Below are 21540 nucleotides of genomic sequence, written 5' to 3'. Positions count from 1 at the left end.
ACAATGATGAACTCCAGACAATATCTGGAGATGAAGAAAAGGTCAGTTGGTTTCCCAAGAAAGAGATGGAAGGACGCAGTAACCAGTGATCTACGCAAAATGGGAGTACAGCAATGCGAAATAGCTGCTCAGAACCGACAACAATGGAGGGAAATAGTAAACGCGGCCAAGACTCACATAGAGTTGTAGAGCCAAATGATGATGCTGATGTTAAATATATACTCCAACTGATAATACAAGGTAAAATAGAGAGCAAACGGGGACCCGGAAAAAGAAGACACTCATGGCTTCAAAACTTACGCCAATGGTTTGGACTAACATCTATCGTGTTATTCAGAAACGCCGCAAACAAAATTAAAATTGCTATGGTGATAGCCATCGTCCGCAACGAACAAGGCACATGAAGAAGAAGAATAAAACGATTGGAAAAGGAGGTAAAATATTTTATCTTAGAAATAAACCAGAAAAAGTCAAAGTACATGATACTCGGAAATACAGAGCAAAAAGAAGAAGCACAGTTTACTTTCATATCTAACGAATCAAGGGAATATTATTTCGATAGAGTGGTCCATTTCACGTATCTGGGTGTTATTATTGAACAGAAAGGCCATGAAGAATGGGAACTGAATGCCAGATTGGCAAAGGGAAATAAAAAGATATGAATCATATTATATGACCACTGATGAAATCCAAATATGTATCGAGAAAAACAAAGTTAACGATATACAGGTGTCCCGAAAAGATTGGTCATAAATTATACCACACATTCTGGGGTCAAAAATAGTTCGATTGAACCTAACTTACCTTAGTATAAATGTGCTCATAAAAAAAGTTTCAGCCCTTTAAAGTTACAAAATGAAAATCGATTTTTTTCCGAAAACTATTAGAGATTTTTTATTGAAAATGGACATATATTATTCTTGTGGCAGGAACATCTTAAAACAAAATTATAGTGAAGTTTGTCCACCCCATAAAAAATTTATGGGGGTTTTGTTCCCTTAAACCCCCCAAACTTTTGTGTACGTTCCAATTAATTCATTTTTGTGATACCATTAGTTAAACACAACGTTTTTAAAACTTTTTTGCCTCGTAGTATTTTTTCGATAAGCGAGTTTTTATCGAGATGCGGCTTCTTTTTTAATATATTTACATAAAAATTTGATACGGGTTTTCTTCCTTTAAACCCCCCAAATGTTTGTGTGCGTTCCAATTAAACTATTATTGTGGTACCATTAGTTAAACACAATATTTTTAAAACTTTTTTGCCTCTTAGTATTTTTTTGACAAGTCACCTTTTATCGAGATGTGGCTTCTTTTTCAAAATATACCTAAATATGCAAATTATAAATAAATTTTCAGATTATATTATTAACAGGGCTCTATCTATAATCGTACTTAACCATATACAAATATGTGGTGGATTCGACAAATATTCAAAATATGTCGATAAACACTGGCTTATCGAAAAAGTACTAGGAAGCAAAAAAGTTTTAAAAACATTGTGTTTAACTAATGGTGCCACAATAATAATTTAATTGGAACGTACACAAAAGTTTGAGGGGGTTTAAAAGAACAAAACCCCCATAAAATTTTTATGAGGTGCACAAATTTCACTTTAATTTTTTTATAAGATGTTGCTGCCATAAGAATGCAACATGTCCATTTTCAATAAAAAATCTCTAAGAGTTTTCGATATATGAAAAAAAATCGATTTTCATGTTGTAACTTCAAAGGGCTGTAACTTTTTTTGTGTGCACTATTGTGTATAGGTAAGTGAGGTTCAATCAACTTATTTTGACCCCAGAATCTGTGGTATAATTTATGACCAATCTTTTCGGGACACCCTGTATAAAACTATAGGTCTTATAGGTCCACAGTGACGTATGGTAGCGAAGTATGATCAATTCTTCTTCTGGTGCCTATTCGTTACGAATGTTGACAATCATTCTGGTAATGATAATCCTATTAGCTGCTGCCTTGAAAAGCCCTGTAGTGGATATCGCAAACCAGGTTCTCAAGTTCCTGAGCCAAGATATTCTTCTTCTTTCGACGCCTCTTTTACCGTTCACCTTTCCCTACAAAATGCATTTTAACAGGCTATATTTTGTTTTATTTCTTGTAATGTGGCCGAAATATTCTAATTTTCTTCTTTTCATCGTGCACATTATTTCCTTCTCTTTGTTAAGTTTTTGGACTATTTTGGCATTTGATATTTTGTCCCTCCATGATATCTTAAGAATTCTTCTATATGTCCACATTTCGAACGTTTCCAGTCTCGTCGTTGTTCCTTCCGTTAGAGTCCAAGACTCTACTCCATATAATAAGATGGAGAATATACAACATCGGAGGAGTCTGAGTTTCAGTTCTAAATTGAAATTGTGTGAAAAAAAAAATTTTTGATTTACATTTACTCTGTGTGGAGTATGAAGGGAACCATTCTCGTTGGAACTTTACCGCGCTGAGCAGATGGGACGTGAATTGTAAATTGTAGAATTCCCTCATCTTCCTTAGTCTCAGCATCCGTATGGCTTGCAAATTGTAGAAGCCTCGGAGGTGTAACCAGAGAAGGTTCCCATTGTTTTCATTCTGGTGGGGTGTAGAATAGCATTATGTTGTTTTATATGCCATTAAAGTGAAAACTTAGTATTTTTGCTAGCAGTTGCCGCTAGGGCATCTATGCCATTTCGTTCGTTGCAATCCGGGACTGCACGCTGGGGTTTGTTTTGGTTGGATCAGGGAGAGCAGCATATGTGCCTCCTGATGAGAGACTAATAAGTTTCGAAACCGGTAGGGGTGCTTGCAGCACTCTCTGATTGGACTAGAATATGGTTCGGCTGTGTTTTCGTTTTGCAACGAAATTGAAAATGGTTATTCATTTTTGATTTACATTTACTCTGTGTGAAGTATGAAGGGAACCATTCTCGTTGGAACTTTACCGCGCTGAGCAGATGGGACGTGAATTGTAAATTGTAAAATTCCCTCATCTTCCTTAGTCTCAGCATCCGTATGGCTTGCAAATTGTAGAAGCCTCGGAGGTGTAACCAGAGAAGGTTTCCATTGTTTTCATTCTGGTGGGGTGTAGAATAGCATTATGTTGTTTTATATGCCATTAGAGTGAAAACTTAGTATTTTTGAAATTGTGTGATTTGAACAGCTTGGACATTTGGATGAAAGCTGCCCTTGCTTTTCTATTCTAGCTTTTATTCTTGGGAGTAGTCCCACTGCTCATTTAATGTAGTGCCAAGGTAGGTGTATTTTGGCACACGTTCTACTACTTTTTGGTTGATGGTAAACTGTACCCTCTCAATTGTTTCTTTGCTGATTATCATGACTTTAGTTTTAGAAGCGTTAATTTTTAGTCACTATTTGCTACTAACCTCTGCTACTTTGTTCATTAAAAGTTGTAACCCTTGTGCAGTGTCGGCAAAGATAACTAACGGTACCGTAAAATGGGGTTACTTTGACCGCTGGGGTGAATTTGACCGAAAACATAGAAAAATATCTATTGTGATATACTTAAGCCACACTGTATATTTCTTAAAATTATTTTTAACGATCCAAATTTATAAATATCTAAGAACTCCTTTTTAAATAAAAACAAAGAATTAATATTCCAAGGGTTGTTAAATCCACCGATATAACGAATTAAGAAAAAATGGTTTAAAAAACGGTCAAATTAACCCCACCTAAAAGAAAAATAAGTTTAACAGGCAAATAGCATATACGGTCAACTTCCCCCCAGATGGGGTGAACTTGACCAAAAGCATTTTTTATTTTTTTTTTTCTAAGTCATGATTATTTTCTTATAATTATAATCTAAGCTACTGAAAGTAGACGCCTAAACCCATAACATATTTGTATATACAAAAATGTAGCAAAATTTAAAATATGATTTTTATAGGATTAAAGTACCAAATCGGTCAGTCACCCCATTTTACGGTATCATCGGCATATCTAAAATTTTTTAATAGTTCGCCGTTTAACAGAATTCCTGCTTCTATATCTTCTAGGGTTCTTGGAAAATTGCCTCTGAATATAAATTGAATGTAAGGGGTGACTCCTTGTCGGACTCCTCGAAGTATTTTTATATAATGAACAATGGAAAAAGCAAATACGAATAACTGGCAACCTGTTATTAATGCATTCTCCTATTATTTAATTTATATAAAAATATGATTACACAAAATTTGTGATATACATATTATATGTATATCATATCAATATATTTGTGATATATAAAATATATCTTCATATGAAGATAGTGATTCTCCAGTGGGATATCGTACTATTACACCAGTTATATTTTTTAATACAACTGCTATTTTATTATGTTAACCCCGAACAGTAACTACCGAAAAACACATAAAAAAATATAGTAGTTGGCTTTGAAAAAATCATCATCAAAATTATTTATAGCCTAGCGGTCGTAAAAAAAGAATCAATGATATTTAAATGGCTTTTAATAGAATTTTTTTATTTAAAATTATCACAGATGAAGAGAATCGGTCTAGAAATGTTGCGGTATAAAAGCATGTCTTACAAAGTTGTTTATATTAATAAAAATATCCCTTCAAAGCAATAAATCTACAAAAAATTTAAAAGGAAATAAAATTTCTTAGCCAAAAGTGAAAGATGGTTGATTGACTGAATTAGTGCATCTTCTTCTGCTTTATTCCTTCGAATTTCCTCTTTTCCCTTCTTTTCCATTACTTTCTATTTCTCGCTCTCTGTTTAATCTCTCTCCATCTCAGGCCAATTCTTTCATGCTCTTTAGTTACAGTTCTCCAGCTATTATCCGGTCTTCCTCTTCTCCTTCTTCAGTCTGGTTGGTCAGGTTATATTATTTTGGTCTTTCTTTAATATTTAATGTATGTCTATTCCATTTCCTTCTTTTAATCGTGACTGTTACTTTTTCTTGTTTTGTTCTTCTCTATAGTTCTGCGCTTATTATTTTATCAGGTCAGTACATTTTTAGAATGTTTCTCGATGCTTTATTTATAAAGGTTTGTAACTTTTTGACAGTCTGTCTTCAACATTCTGTGTCATACAAGAATGTACTCTTAATATAGCTAGCAAATATTTTGATCTTGGTTAATTCTGATATATCGCGTGTGTTCCAGATTTTATTTATGGTTCCAGACATTAAGACATACAGTATCATCATCATCAATGATGCCCTATAAAAGAGCCTCGACCTTCCCAAGTCTATTACGCCAGTCAGCTCTATCCATTGCCAACTGTTGCCAGTTTGCTGCGCCTATTTTATTACCACGCTCATCTACACAATCCTTCCATCTGAGTTTTGTCCTACCCCTCTTTCTACTTCCCACTGGTTGTGACAAAAGGATTCTTCTAGGAGGGTTGTTCTGCTGTGATCTTGCTAGATGTTCTGCTCATCTTAGTCTTCCTATTTTTATAAGAGATACTACGTCTTCGCCACCAAATATATGTTTATATTTGTGGTTTATCTCGTGGTTTTACCTCCTCCTCCAAACACCATTTTCACAGATGCCACCGAATATTTCTCTCAGGATCCTTCGTTCAAATATAAGCAGAAAGTTTTCATCTGCCTTGGAGATGGTCCATGTCTCCGATCCATATGTCAACACTGGTTGTATAAGTGTTTTGTATATGTTTATTTTTGTTTTTTTTTGCTTAAGTTTCTGCTTCTCATATGTCTACTCAGTCCAGTCCAAAATAGCATTTGTTTGCTAGGATATCCTTTGCTTGATTTCTTCCGTCATGACGTTCTCCTTGGTGATCAGGGAGCCTAAGTATGTGAATTTGTCCACCACTTTAAAGGTAGAGTTATCAACCGTGGATTGGTGACCGATGTTTCTGGCTCTAGTGTTGCGTGTTGATGCCATCATCTTAGTTTCTCCTCCTTTACTTGCAGGCCCATATTTCTTGAGGCATTTGGGAAGGTGGTATACATTTCGTCTAGCTTGCGTGTTGTACGGGCAACTAGGTTCACATCATCTTCATATGCCAAAATTTGAGATGATTTATTAAAAATATTTCCTCTGTTGTCTATTCGGGCATCTCTGACCGCCTTTTCCAGAGCTATGTTGAAAAGGAGACACGCCAGCGCATCTCCCTGTCGCAGACCAACATGCTTTTCAAACACCTGTGATTGTTCGCCCTGTATTTCGACTTTGCCAACAACTTTACGCATTGTAGCCTTAACTTATTTCTTAGGACACTATCATAGGCCGATATAAAATCTACGAAAAGATGGTATGTGTCGATATTGAATTCATTGGTTTTTCCAGTATTTGCCTTACCTAGCACAAAGATCTGGTCTGTTGTTGATCGACCAGGCCTAAAACTACTTTGATATTCGCCAATAATCTCCTCTGAATATGCACTTAAGCGACCATATAAGATACTCGAAAATATTTTGTATGCTGTGTTAAGAAGGGTTAAGAAAACATACATTATAAAAAACGTAAACACATTATGTATCAGTTTTTGCACGTGTTTTTCTCTTCACTATCTTCACTATTGATATTTTCCCGTGGCTCATAAAAAGTAAAATACATCAAGCAATTACGAATTACGTACTAGTTGAAGAACTTCGTCAAAAGTTAGTGGTAGGTATTTAAAGTAAGCAATTATAAGCTTCGTAATGAATTTCTACAGATAACGATTTTATGTCTATTAAACATTTTAATTACACGGAAAATATGTTTTATGTTAGAATAATTTATTATACACATTATTCTCCATTTAAATGCAAACTTACAAAAACTCTAATGTAAAACGTAAAAGTAATAGTCTAAGAGCTAGTGAACCCTTCGACTAACGGTCGTCCTGTAAGGCTAGAAATTTTTCTAGTGGTAATTCATAGCACACCAAGGCTAAAAACCATGACCTGGCAGGCCTCAGCGGTGCACGTGTATCTACCAGGTGAATCGAAAAGTGCAAATTTAGGGGGTAAAATAAACTTTCTCCTGTAAGTATGTGTTTGAGTAAGTCATTTAAAAGAAATGTGTACAATGACAGGCGATTCTGAAGAGCATAAGACCTTGCCAGGCGAGGGGAAAGATTCGGGAGTTTTTCCTAAATTAATTTTTTTTGCATTGAACAAATTTTTTTTTAAGTTTTTTTAATCATTCCAAACAGAAAAGGTCTTTAGTGGTTTTTCTCTTAGTTAATAGTTTTTGTTATATGTATAAGCGATTGAAAATTTTGAAAATTGCGAAATCGACCATTTTTAACCCTAAATCGGACATTTATCTAAAAATTTCAAAGTTGCCAAGGTAGGTAGATATTCTTTAAACATTGATTGATGAAATCCCAAAGAGTTTTTTGCAATACAATATCGAAAACCCCTTTGTTTTTTAATTGCTAATCAAGCGGACGCGACACTGTAGTATAAGTGAGGACGTTTGAGTTGGCATAAATTCATTATCTCGAGAATGGGCAAATTTCAAGAGCAATCCTCAGACAGGTCGATTTTTATTTTTAAATTAGGACATTTTGGCATATATATAATACTAGTGACGTCATCCATCTAGCTCATTTGAAAGGTTATTTAATTCTCTATTCACTAATATAAACATTAACATAATTATTTATACAGCGTGTACAAAAATTTTTTTTTATTAAATTAACTTTGATTAAATTTGACAAATAGAAAAAAAAAATTTTTTTGTACACCCTGTATAAACAATTATGTTAATGTTTATATAACTGAATAGAGAATTAAATAACCTTTCAAATGAGCTATCACACAACCCCTACTCTTATTTAAAAAAAGCATCGATTACGTCATCACGCCCAGGTGGATGATGTCACTAGTATTATATATATATATATATATATATATATATATATATATATATATATATATATATATATATATATATATATATATATATATATATATATATATACCAAAAAGTCCTAATTCAAAAATAAAAATCGACCTGTCTGAGGATTTTTCTTGAAATTTGCCCATTCTCGAGATAATGAATTTATGCAAACTCAAACGTCCTCACTTATACTACAGTGTAGCGCCCGCTTGATTAGCAATTAAAAAAACAAAGGGGTTTTCGATATTTTATTGCAAAAAACTCTTCGGGATTTCATTAATCAATGTTTAAGGAATATCTACGTACCTTGGCAATATTGAAATTTTTAGATAAATCCGATTTAGGGTTAAAAATGGCCGATTTCGCAATTTTAAAAATTTTCAATCGCTTATATAACAAAAACTAATAACTTAAGAGAAAAATCACTAAGGACCTTTTCTGTTTGGAATGATTAAAAAAATCTAAAAAAAATTTGTTCGATGCAAAAAGAATAATTTTAGGAAAAACCCCTAATCTTTCCCCTCGCCTGGCAAGGTCTTATGCTCTTCAGAATCGCCTGTCATTGTACACATTTCTTCTAAATGACTTACTCAAACACATACTTAAATTTAAACCTTACAGGAGAAAGTTTATTTTACCCCCTAAATTTGCACTTTTCAATTCACCTGGTAGATACACGTGCACGGCTGATGCCTGCCAGGTCATGGTTTTTAGCCTTGGTGTGCTATGAATTATCACTATACAAATTTCTAGCCTTACAGGACGACCGTTAGTCGGAGGGTTCACTAGCTCTTAGACTATAAGTACCATTGTAATTTCATTAGCATTCATAACTGTTTAACTGGCGCCACAATAAAATTATACAATTAAAACAGAAATACAGAGTCTTCTTCTTGTACAAGTTGTAACAAAAACGTGGGTCATACCTAATGTAAAATTTAAAATTTAATTTTAATTCATGATAATGGACCTCTACATACCATTAGAGTGACTAGAAATATCATTGAAGCAGAAGGTATCCCTTGTTTAGAGTGGCCTGCTTGCTCATCCGAGCTTAACCCTATAGACATAGAGTATGTATTTGTGGTATAAGCTTAAAAGAAAAATTAGGGCTCGCCGGGATAATAGTACAAGCTGCTCTTGAAGGATGGAACAACCTACCACAACAAAATGTTAATAATTTGATTAGGAGCGTGCGCACGCAAACTGATGCTTGCATAAGGACCAGAGGTGATAACACTGACTACAAAAAATAAAAAAAAATAAAAGCAATTTAAACCATATTCGTTGTACATTGAAATTTTTTATGCTATTGACTTTAAACAACTAATCGCGGTGTGCAAGTACTTGGAAGGGATACGCGAAACGTTCGTGCGCGAATAGCGGAGAAATATTGCAACTTTCTTAAATAATTCATATTGTCAATTGAAATTGTCAAATTGACGTACATTTCATACCTATTGTCATTTAAGAAGAAAAATTATATATTGCTCCACAATATTGATATGATATACAATTATTATATAAAGGTAAATTTAATTAATTGTATTTTGCTTGCAGTACTGCATTTTAATAACTAATTTTATTTACTACATACAATTATTTACGTTTTAATAACATAACCTAAATCTTATTTTTTTTTCTTATTATTTTTTTTTTGGACTATGGCCTTGACAATTATCCAGTAACCAGGACTAACGTAATTGGCCAATATAATTAAAAGTGCGAATAAAAGTGCAGAGCGTAGAAATCAGGTGTCGCTTTTCCGAACTTGCACGGTCCCAATAGTTCGTGTGTTCGTTGTTTTTAAATTCGCACGAAATAATAAGAAATAAGATGATTCCATATAAGTTCGGCTGTGTGTAGTTCGACTGAACCTAACTTACCTTAGTACAAATGTCCACATGAAAAAAGTTACAGCCCTTTGAAATTACATAATGAAAATCGATTTTTTTCAATATATCAAAAACTGTTAGATATTTTGTATTGACGATGGACATGTTGCTTAACAGTGAAATTTGTGCACTCCACGGGTGTTTTGTTCCCTTAAACCTCTCCCCCCTCCACCCATTGTACGTTCCAATTTAATTATTATTGTGATACCATTAGTTACATAATGTTTTTAAAACTTTTTTGCCTCTTAGTACTTTTTCGATAAGCCAGTTTTTATCGGGATATTTTAAATATTTGTAAAATCCACCATATACACAACCAAACTTATATGGAATCATCTGATATTTTTTATTATTTTAAGCGAATTAAAGCTAAATTTAATTTTCTTCCGCGTTTTTTTCTTTCACGCCACGTTAACGTGGAAGGGAGAACTTTCCAAAATTTGTTTAACTTTGAGTTGTATTCTTAAAAAAAAACAAATACAGGGATTATAACGATATGCGTTCAGCCTGGCGTTAGGCAGATCAACAGCAGAGAACCGCACGCGTTCCAATACCAGCGCAACCCCACTACGTGCCACCTATCCAATGGAATCAAGGAGTGATGGTACCGAGAGTGTACACAACGTAAGAAGAGAAAGGAGAATCATGAAAGCAGGGCCCGGATTACGTACACTCGATACGCATCGTATCCGCCATGTTTTCCCATAAGGCGCTACAGTAAAACATGGCGGATACGATGCGTATCGAGTGTACGTAATCCGGGCCCAGGTCCAATCAATCCAATTGAAAGGAACTCAACCAGCGCCTGCCAGCAGGAGGCCAACCAGCGGCAGTTATGCGATGAAAAGAATCGGAACTCTGCCGCGGTGAAAGTGCACCGTAGTGAAGAGATGTTTCGCCAGAACTGTAACCGCAGTGAGCGGTAGCTGTCATCTCCGACCCGGAGCTGGCGGATGGATAGCTGTGTGTCGATGTTTGATTGTGATTACACTGAATTGAAGTGTAATGGGCTACGAGTCTGTTTGTAATTATGTATATGTATTCCGTACTTTACTGACATTGTTTTTACGCTATTGCTAATAGTAAATACAATTAAAATTTTTTTACAGACGTCCGCCAAGGGAACTTTTTCCGAAACGGGGCAAAGATAGAATACTATTTTATTTTGTTATTTTAATTTTAAACTGTATATAAATATCCTCAATACATTTATTTTGTTTTAACCTGTGTTTTACTGAGTCTATTGTCCTGAAAGAAGTACCAGTCACAGGATCATTACAAAACCTGACACCATAATATACAGAACGAATGTTATACATTTTCCCAAATTAAAAATAAGAACAGGAAATCTTTAGATCCATGAACTAAACCAACATTTTGATATTTCAGCACGAAAAATAAACTAAGGAAAACAATGGATTCAAATTTGCATATAATCTTAATAAAACGTTATAAACATTCTAACCATTTGTCTTAAAAAAATGGTTCCCACGACTGTTGGTTACCATGATTAATAAGTTTGAACTAATGGTAGGGCCCACTACATTACTTTGTTCTTTTGTTTAAACACGTAATAAATATGTACAATGATTTTTAATTGCCATTATAATCTAGATATAGTAAATTATAAAACAAAACCCGAGTAATCCTTGAAGAAAACAAAGAAAAATTTAATAATATTGAATATCTTATTTGAAGTTTGAAGCAATAAGAGATTCAATACATAAAATTCTTGTCAAATTTAAGATGCTCCTATACTAAAATCACAATAAAGATGCACTAGAAATCAGGGCTGCTTTATCCATTAGGCAATATAGGCAGCTGCCTAGGGCGGCAAATTATGAGAGGGCGGCAAAAATACTGTACAAAAAATATTTGTATATAAAAATTAAAATCGAATAACACTTAAGTACATTGTACATCCATCAATGGAATATAAGTGGACATTCATTTCTAGAAAACAAATTGCATTTTCTTAACACTATTCATTCAAAAAGGACAGAAGTAAATTTAGGCATTATTGAGCCGTCGGCAGCACCGCAAAGGCGGCGGGCGCACTGTTCTATAATTTTCTTTAAACTGAATCCTTTTGGGTTATTCGTGGTTGAAAATTTGCCATTTTCATTGAAAAATGTCGCCTTTTCGGACGGTTTTTGCGAATACCTTAAAAATTATGCATCTAACGAAAAAACTATATAAAACATGTTTATAGCTTATGAAAAATCAAAGAGATTCGTTCCTTCATAAGTCTTCTAGTGATAACATAAAAAGAGATACTGTAAGTGAAAATACATTTTTTTTGTGCATGCTCAAATGGGTGTGTTCAACTTAATAACAGACAAATGGTCGATTTTAAGGGTATAATGCTATCAATATCTTTTGTAAGTACTGCCTGAAAAGACCTTTAAAACGACCGCACTGTTAAATTTCGATTACATTCAAACTAAGCGAGATATGGTGCAACAAAAAAGGATGACTAATTCATTCTAAGATAAAATGCGAAGTATGTATATTTTAACCCCTCATCCGCCAGATTTAAATGCATCGTTTTGCTTCTACAATACCTTTTACTATAGTGTTATTTCTATGTTCAACAAGTTCGACGGGTTTAAAATGTATGGTTTTTGAAAAAAATAAGATCAAATTATAGAGAGCATTTTTAATTTTTTTTAATCTTCCTTTTTTTCCATGTAACTCGAAAATGTAATGAGATACAGTAATGAAAGAAAAATAAAATTGTTATCTAAAAGAAAACCTACATTTTTGTAAGGTATTTTTTTACGTAGTAAAACTCTTTTACGTAGGTACTCTTATCATTTTCGAATTACATGGAGAAAAAGGAAGATTTTTAAGAAAATTTAAAAATGCGCTCTATAATTTGATCTTATTCTTTTCAAAAACCATTCATTTTAAACTCATCCAACTTTTTGAATATAGAAATAACACTATAGTAGCAGGTATTCTAGAAGAAAAACGATGCATTTATATTCTAGTGGATGAGTGGTTAAACATACTTCTCATTTTTCATTAAAATACATTAGTCACAAGTATTTTTGCACCATATCTCGCTTAGTTTGAATGTAACCGACACTTAACAGTTCTCGTTTTAAAAGCCTTTTCAAGCACTACAAAAGGTATTCGTACCTCTAAAATCTACAATTTCTGTGTTATTTTAAGTTGAATGCACCGATTTGAGCATGCACAAAAAAAATCTTTTTTCACCTACCATCTCATTTTTTATTAAAACTAGAAAATTTATGAAAAAATTAATCTCTCTGATTTTTCATAAACTACAAAAATGTTTTATATAGTATTTTTCGTTAGATGCACAATTTTTATGGTATTCCCAAAAAACAGTCTCCGAAAAGTGTCATTTTTCAATGAAAATGGCAAATTTTTAAACACGAATAACACAAAAAGTATTTAGTTTTCAAAAAAATTTATAAATCAGTTATTGCTTAGAATTAGGTTCTCTGGCCACTTCCGGTGTTACCTCCATCATTCATACATGAATGCATTCACTTATGCTGGGGCCACAGTAACGTCTCATCATCATCAGTAGCTCGACAACCCTTTTTGGGTCCTGGCTTGTTTTCCCGCCATTCTGTTCTGTTCCTTGCTTTGTCCTTCCAGTGGGTAATCTCAAGTGTTTTCAGATCTTGTTCCACTTGTTCCATGTATCTAAGTTTGGGTCTTCCCTTTGACCTTCTCCCTACTGGTGTTTGTTTCATTACATGTTTTGGTGTTTCGGTCTCCAACATTCGTTCAACATGGCCCATCCAGTAACGTCTAATGTCGTTAATTAACGCATTATTTTAATTACAGAGATGGAGAGATGGAAAATAATGCGTTAATTAACGGCATTAGAAGTTACTGTGGCCCCAGCATTAAAGATTCATTTGGATACCACAATAAAATCACCAATCACCAATAATTGACATATCTAAATATTTAAAGAAGAATGGAATGAAAGATATTTTCCCTAATTTTGATATTGCTTTGCGCATTTATTTGTGCCTCCCAGTTGCCAACCAACGTGTCCGCTGAAAGGTCATTTTCGAAAATGTCTAGAATTTAAAATAGTCATGAAAATAATTTCTGATCAAGTATGAAGTATGACGCAAGAACGTCTTAACAATTTGTCGATTTTGTCCATAGAAAGTGACGTAACAAAGGCGATAAATTATGACGACAATATAGATGATTTTTCCAAAGAAAAATCAAGAAAGAAATCTGATGTGATCGAACTGAAATAACATTTTTTATGTATTCTTATTTAAATAAAAAAATCTGCTCGCAATTTTTTTTTTCGCAACAATGGTACATGCTTGAAGGGCGGCTACTAGAGAATTGCCTAGGGCGTCAATTGACCTAAACGCGGCCCTGCTAGAAATAAACAAACCAAGACAAGTTGAATTGAAAAATAAATACAATACCAAGACCACTTGTCATTGGAAGAGTTAATATTTGCAAAATCTAATTCAAATTGTTTACAAGCAAACAAATAAAAAAAATACATTGGGATTGCCATATCCAAAAACAAAGCATATATGGCCTTCGTAGACCTGCAAAAGGCATTCGAGAAGGTGAAACGACAAACTCTATGGGAAAATTTGATAAGAAGAGAGGTTGAGGAAAAACTAGTTGAAATCATCAAAAGTTTATACAAAACAAATACGAACTACATAATACATAAAAACATGAAATCAGCAGATTTCGAAACAACTGAAGGACTAAGGCAAGGAGGTGTCATGAGGCCAACCCTCTTCAACATCTGTATGGATATAATCATGAAAGATTGCACTCCAAAACTAAAGAAATCACATGTAGGGTACAGCAACCTTTAAAGTGTTCATTTCGAAATGTGTATTCACAGATGACGAAGTTGTTATGTTACAAAAAGAAGAAGACTTGTAAAATGACCTGCAGACGTGGAATAACACGTTGTGTAAACATGGTATGAAGTTCAATATAAACCAAAGACTATGGTAACCTCGCAAGGACTCGTAATAAATATACAAATTGATGGAAAGTAAATAGAGCAAGTGAACCATTTCCAATACTTAAGCGTTGCAACTGAAAATAATGGAAGGCAGGTCAAAGATATTGCAGAAGGGATAAGTAAAACGTCAAAACTGTTCCATGCAATAATAAATAACTTCTTAAACAAGAAAGAAATTACAAGGACAACCAAATTAACTGCGTTTAAAACCATATATTATATGTATATAGACTACCCAAGTAGCAATTTTTCGACGCATTGGTTGTCAGTACAAACAAATGCACTGTCTACAACGTTGCCCGAGAGCATTTTCAGTTGTTTCGGCCAACGTCCCCTACCCCGACTGACATTACGATGTTACAACCTGTAGTTATACGGGCAACTAATTTATTACCATTTTGACAACTACATATCACACTTCAGTTTTTTCAACAATCGCAACGACTTAAAAATGTTATAATGCTAAACTAATTATTATATATTTTATTTTGATAGAAATTTTCGATTTATTTAACAACCTGTTTATTTGTTTTTTTAATAGCTGGTTTCCATTCCATTGTTTTATCAGTAGATTTGAGATTTGATAACCATCTTTGTATCTGCTTTGGTAGACAGGGTTGCCAGGTCAGTTTTAACTCTTTCAGTAGTTTTGTTTTCACAAAATCAGTGGATTCTTTTTAGGCCATGTAAATATACAGTAATACAGTGATATGCACATCCGTCCTAAATGTCCCAAGAGCAATTCCGCAAAATTGGAAACCTAATTATTCCAAACCACCAACTGGTAATTATAATTTTTTAGCTAAAATCTACTAAATCAAAAACTAAAATATACTTAAGTATTTTTGGGATATATTTGGGATTTTTTATAATAAAAACAACAGCTAACTTAAGGGGATAGGCGCAAAATGTCGTCTGTTAAAATGTTCAATGTATTTTAAATGTTTTCGTTTTTTGCGAATCCTTAGAAAACTAATAAGTATTTTTGAAAAATTTAAACGCACAAAGAAAGATTACGTCATTACCGAGGACCGAAAGTCCCTGAAAACTTCTATAATGTTTATTTTAATACGTTACAGGGGTGAAAAAAAGAAAAAATTTAGTGACTTTGAATTCCAAATATCTCGTTCAAAAGAAACGTTTTGGTTTTTCTAAATAATGCAGTCTTTCATTCTGCGTTTAAATTTTTCAAAAAGACTTATTATAGTTTCCTCATGATTCGAAAAAAATGGATCAAATTCTGTTGAAATATACCAAAAATCTACTAAAAATATTGCCTACTATAATTTTTTAAAAAATATCAAAAATCTACCAAAAAAGTAGAAATCTACTAAATGTGGCAACGCTGTTAATGAGAATGATACACTTTTGACACTGGTCACATGACCTCTGTCACCCAATAAGAGGGTGCGTTCTAAAATGGTTTTGATAGTCGGCGCGGCCGGGTTTGGTTGGCGATTGGACTTCTAAGTTGTCTTATCCGTCTAAGGTTGGTAATTAGGTATTTTTTTAGTAATATTGGTAATATTGTTTAAAGCGCCATTTTGGTTTTACTTGAGATTTTTGGGATGTAAAGAAAATGAAAACACAGAATATAAAAAATGCAGGCATTTTCTGATAACTTTAAAAGCACCATCAATACATTAAATTTATACAGAACATCTTTAACATAAATTTTGACTTTTATACTTATTAAAATTTGATTTTTTAAATTTGCATATTTTTTGTCAAAAATGTCATAAAAAAAAGCAGCGCGTGTGTTTTTTAAAGGTGAAATATCCATATTTGATGGTAATCTGAGATGCGTTTATAAATTTCACATCAGGTAATAAGTCCTTTATGTATTTATATCATATAAATTTAAATACCCAATACGATGTCAAAACAGTTTACTTTTTGGTTTTCGCATTCACCATACAGGTGTTAAAAATATAGGTAAGAAAACATAACTAGTCTGACTCCTTGAGCAACCATTGCACGCGCAGGTGCTTTTTATAGTCGCTTCAGTTGTCTTATGCAACGGTTACGAAACGATGTTGCTTAAACAGGAGGTTGCCTAGGCAACGTCAAGACAACTCAAAAATCGTCCACCAAATCAGTGCAGAATAGGGTCGTCTTTTAGGCAATAACAACGTTGTAAGAAAACGGTGCCACGCGGTAGACAACGTTGTCGCGTCGACAAATTGCTAGTTGGGTAGTACTTACATACGGCTGCGAGTCATGGATATTAACAAGAAAAACTAAAGATTAAAGTACAAGCCATAGAGATGAAATATTTACAGTTAGAGGAGTGACAATGAGAGACAGAATAAGAAATACAGATACAGTGGAACCTCGGTTATCCGTCAGGGCACCGGACCAAGGATATGACGGATAATCGAAAAGACGGTTAACAGAACATTAACAAAACTTAATTGATCAAATGACTAAGTGACACAATCGATGTTCGAATTTGAATCAAATTTAATTATGGTGACACACAGATATTGACTGTAATAATTATTGTGCTGTGCATTTTTATTTTCGGCTTGCGATTCTAAAAATATAACTCTAAAAGCAGGGTATCATTATTTATCACTTATTTAAATTGAAATTAAATCCAGAGCCCTGAATAAGAACAAAAATTATTTACATAAGAAAATGCGATGGTGGCATAACTGCACGTGTACATTTTAACGAATATCGTTTGGCTTATCGCAATGCACAAACAAAATGAATTGATGACTACATTTTTACTTATGTAGTCAATATAACTTATGTAGGTATGGACCCTGACGGTTAACAGAGGTGACGGTTAATAGAGAGACGGATAATCGAGGTTCCACTGTATACGGACATACCTTAAGACGAAATCCGTACTTGAGTATATTGAAGAAAAACAACATTCCTTGGCAACATTCAAATTTTCAGTTTTTCACATAGTTTTTGACGGTTAAAAATGGCCGATTTCGCAATTTTTCAATTTTTCAATTTTTAATCGCTTATATGTCAAAAACTATCATTTTTAGAGAAAAGTCACTAAAGACCTTTTCTGTTTGGAATCATCCAAAAAACCTAAAAAAACTTTTTTCCATGCAAAAATAATAATTTTAGGAAAAAAACAAAAAAAAAACGTTTAAAAAATTTTTGACCACCTTTTGGTCCTGGCAACATGCAAATTTGTTAAAAGGAGTCCTTTTTGAGTAAGATTGTGCATAAAATCCGAATTAGAATATTTTTCCTAGCGGATGCGCAGTGGCTTTCTGGACTAATTACTATTAATAAATTTACTTTTTAAGTGCTCGTTTGTCATCTGTCATGAAAATGTAAAAATATTACTACTACTTCTCTTCTGATTCTGTTAGAAAATTTATTTTTCAAACAATTCAATGTTAGCGGTAACTGATTTCAATTTATCATTCTAAACTACTTAAAGAACGAGGTGAAGTCTCCAAGTGATTCATACCCACAATCACGTACGAAGCATTGTTTTCCTTCCTGAGAAGTGTTTTTGCAAAAATCAATAGCATTCAGCTCTTACAGTTCAACCGGACAAATCAAAAAAGATCCCACACAAAAGATTTTATGTCAAAAAAGATTTACACACCAGATTTTTCTTTTGGGGTTTTCCGATATTGATTTTTCGACAAGATTTGTTGTCAAAAGTTGAATTTTCGCCGGTGCATCACAACTATTTGTCAACACACTTATTATTATTGATTTTGGGGTCTTTCTAAAAGAAGTGTCACAACAAAATTCTCAAATATTGACTTAACACTACTAGATACCTCAAACGAACCATAATATAGGCTTGGGCTTGCCATGTCTAAAAACAAAGCATATATGGCAATTATACACCTGGAAAAGGCATTCGACAGGGTGAAACGACAAGCTATGTGGGACAGCTTGATAAGAAAAGGGGTTGAGGAAAAACTAGTTGAAATCATCAAAAGTTTATACAAGACAAATACAAACTACATGATACATAAAAACATGAAATCAACAGAATTCGAAACAACTGAAGGACTAAGGATAGGAGGTGTCATGAATACAGGTATACAAATTAATGGAGAGGAACTAGAGCAAGTCAACCATTTCCAATACTTAGGCGTTACAATTCGAGATAATAAAAGGCAGGACAAAGATATTGAAGAAATAATTAGTAAAACAGCAAAACTATTCCATGAAACAAAAAATAACTTCTTAAATAAGAAAGATATTACAAGGGAAACCAAATTAACTGTGTTTAAAACCGTATATAGACCAGTAGTTAATACTGTTGCGAATTATGGATATTAACAAGAAAACTAAGGAGTAATACACAAGCCATAAAAATGAAATATTTACGAAGAAATAAAGGAGTGACAATGATAGACAAAATAAGAAACACAGATATACGGACAGACCTTAAGACGGAATCAGTACTTGAGTATTTTGAAGAAAACCAACTAAGTTGGTAGGGACACATGAAAAGAATGAAAAACAACATACCGATGAAGAAAGTATGAAGGCAGAAAACAAAAGAAAGAAATAAAGGAAGATCTAGAGAAGATTGAAGATGAAGTACTGAGAAGAATAGGTAAAGAAAAGGAAGTTGAACTTACAATTAAAGAAAAGAAGCTACAGTATCTCGGACATGTGATGCGGGGCGAGAAGTATGGTATCCTACGACTCATAATGCAGGGAAAGATAGATGGCAGAAGAAGCATCGGAAGAAGACGAATTTCATGGTTGAAGAACCTGAGAGAGTGGTTTGGATGCAGCTCGAAACAACTATTTAAAGCTACTGCCTCAAAAATTAAAATAGCTATGATGATTGCCAACCTCCGTAGCGGAGATGGCACCTGAAGAAGAAGAAGAGAAGATTGGGATACAGCAGTCGCGAAAATCATTAAAAGGATGGGAAAAACAATAGCAGAAGCAAGCAGGTTAGCACATAATAAGAAACAATAGTCAACATTTGTACTACACACGTGAAAAGACGTGTCAGTCCCGACACTGAAAAGTAAAAGGGACTCGAAAGACTATACAAGCAAACAACTAGAAACATTATTACTTATTACTATTAAAAAAATTACTTTTTAAGTGCTCATTTGTCATCTGTCATGCAAATTTAAAAATATTACTACTACTTCTCTTCTGATTCTGCTAGAAAATTTATTTCTCAAACAATTCAATGTTAGCGATAACTGATTTCAATTCATCATTCTAAACTAAACAAAGAGGTGAAGTTTCCAAGTGATTCATACCCACCATCTCGTACGAAGCATTGTTTTCCTTCCAACGAAGTGTTTTTGCAAAAATCAATAGCATCAACTCTTACAATTCAACCGGACAAATCAAAAAAGATTCCACACAAAAGATTTTATGTCAAAAAAGATTTACACACCAGTTTTTTCTTTTGGGGTTTTCCGATATTGATTTTTCAAAGAGATTTGTTGTCAAAAGTTGTATTTTCGCCGGTGCATCACAACTATTTGTCAACACACTTATTTATATCGATTTTGGGGTCTTTCTAAAAGAGGTTTCACAACAATATTGACTTAACACTACTAAATACTTCAAACGAACCATCATATGGGTTTGGGCTTGCCATATTGCCATCCCCAGTTTGTTTTCCATGAAGATTTTAAGTAAAAGTGACACTTTTTCTCGTAAAATAGCAAATATTCGGTTCTAGCAACTTATGTTAACGATAAAAGAATGTAAAAACTTACGCTGCAATAGATTTTGACAGAGGCCACCGCTCCATAGCCGCCTGGTATTTCATATTCTCGATCTGCTTCTTCAAAGCATCCTTGTCCATAGTTGCGAGAGTACTGGCGTCCATCTGGGCTGGCGCTTTCGACGCCTGGCGTCGCGCACGCGTCCGATTTTAGATGGAAATGAGGTAGGTAGATGGCGCTGGTGGGGAGAGCGTCGCTACGGTCAGTGAAACGTGGGTGGCGTGCTCGATATACCGGGGGAGATTGGAAAGTTGTTTACCTAAAATACTAATAAATGAAGAATGAGTATTTTCTGAGTTTTCTGAAATGGAACACACTGTAACGAAATGCTATTTTATGGTAGGTACTTTATTATTTCTTAACCTTCCGATGACCAACCCTTTTTTTGTTACACGGATGACCAACGGGGGTAAAAAATGACCCCAAGTCAAAAATGACAATTGACAAAAAATTGAAGTTGTTTTAAGAAATGTAATAATGTATTCGTAATTTTAATGTTACTATTGTATCAATAAATTATAAATAAACATTAGTAAAACATATTTTTAATTACAACAGAACAAAAACAGGAATCATCATTCTGAACTTAGAACTAAAGAAATTTTAAAATATACACTAATTACGTCGTCACAGGTTTAACAAACATTTTTTTTTCAATATTGAAATGTTTCTTACATACAATTCCACATAATAGACGGTATTTACTTAATATAAAATCGGAATATGGAAGGCCAAGGGAGTTCGTCTTTGACCCCAAATTCAGAAAATATTTTTTTTTCGTAAAATATAGGGAATTTTACGAAAAAAAAATGAGGGTATCTAGAACGATATTAAAGTCAAATAAAAAAATAATGAGTTTAAAATTGAAAATATTTCTGAATTTATTAAATAAAAACATGCACTGGGGTCCAAATCTACCCCCTTGGTCATCAGAAAGTTAAGCAGTCTCTATATTATGTAATTTGTGAGTAACTCGTGATGATTTAAGCCAAACATTAATTGCAACAAAATTAACTAAAAATGTATTAGGTTGGCCGTGAAAATATTCAATCAAAAATAATTTTTTGAAAATAAATACATATTAATCTAGACTGATCCTTAATTTATTAGTATCGGATGAG

At 33.5% G+C, this 21540-nt stretch overlaps 1 protein-coding gene across 4 annotated transcripts in view; it reads right to left on the bottom strand.

Annotated features, from left to right (window-relative positions):
- LOC114331808 (guanine nucleotide-binding protein subunit gamma-e) overlaps window positions 1-21540 on the bottom strand; it is a 53002-nt gene that overhangs the window by 18906 nt on the left and 12556 nt on the right. For 2 of the 4 annotated variants that reach the window (XM_050659752.1, XM_050659750.1), the window contains exon 2: window positions 20411-20686. In XM_050659752.1, the coding sequence (XP_050515709.1) occupies window positions 20411-20523 (113 nt within the window). In that variant the 5' untranslated portion in view covers window positions 20524-20686. The remainder of the gene's footprint in view (window positions 1-20410; window positions 20687-21540) is intronic. The other 2 variants (XM_050659753.1, XM_050659751.1) reach the window with 1 other exon arrangement.

The sequence above is a fragment of the Diabrotica virgifera genome, chromosome 8 (assembly GCF_917563875.1).
Source record: "Diabrotica virgifera virgifera chromosome 8, PGI_DIABVI_V3a".
NCBI classification, from domain to species: domain Eukaryota; kingdom Metazoa; phylum Arthropoda; class Insecta; order Coleoptera; family Chrysomelidae; genus Diabrotica; species Diabrotica virgifera.
This window is presented reverse-complemented; position numbering and strand designations above follow the sequence as displayed.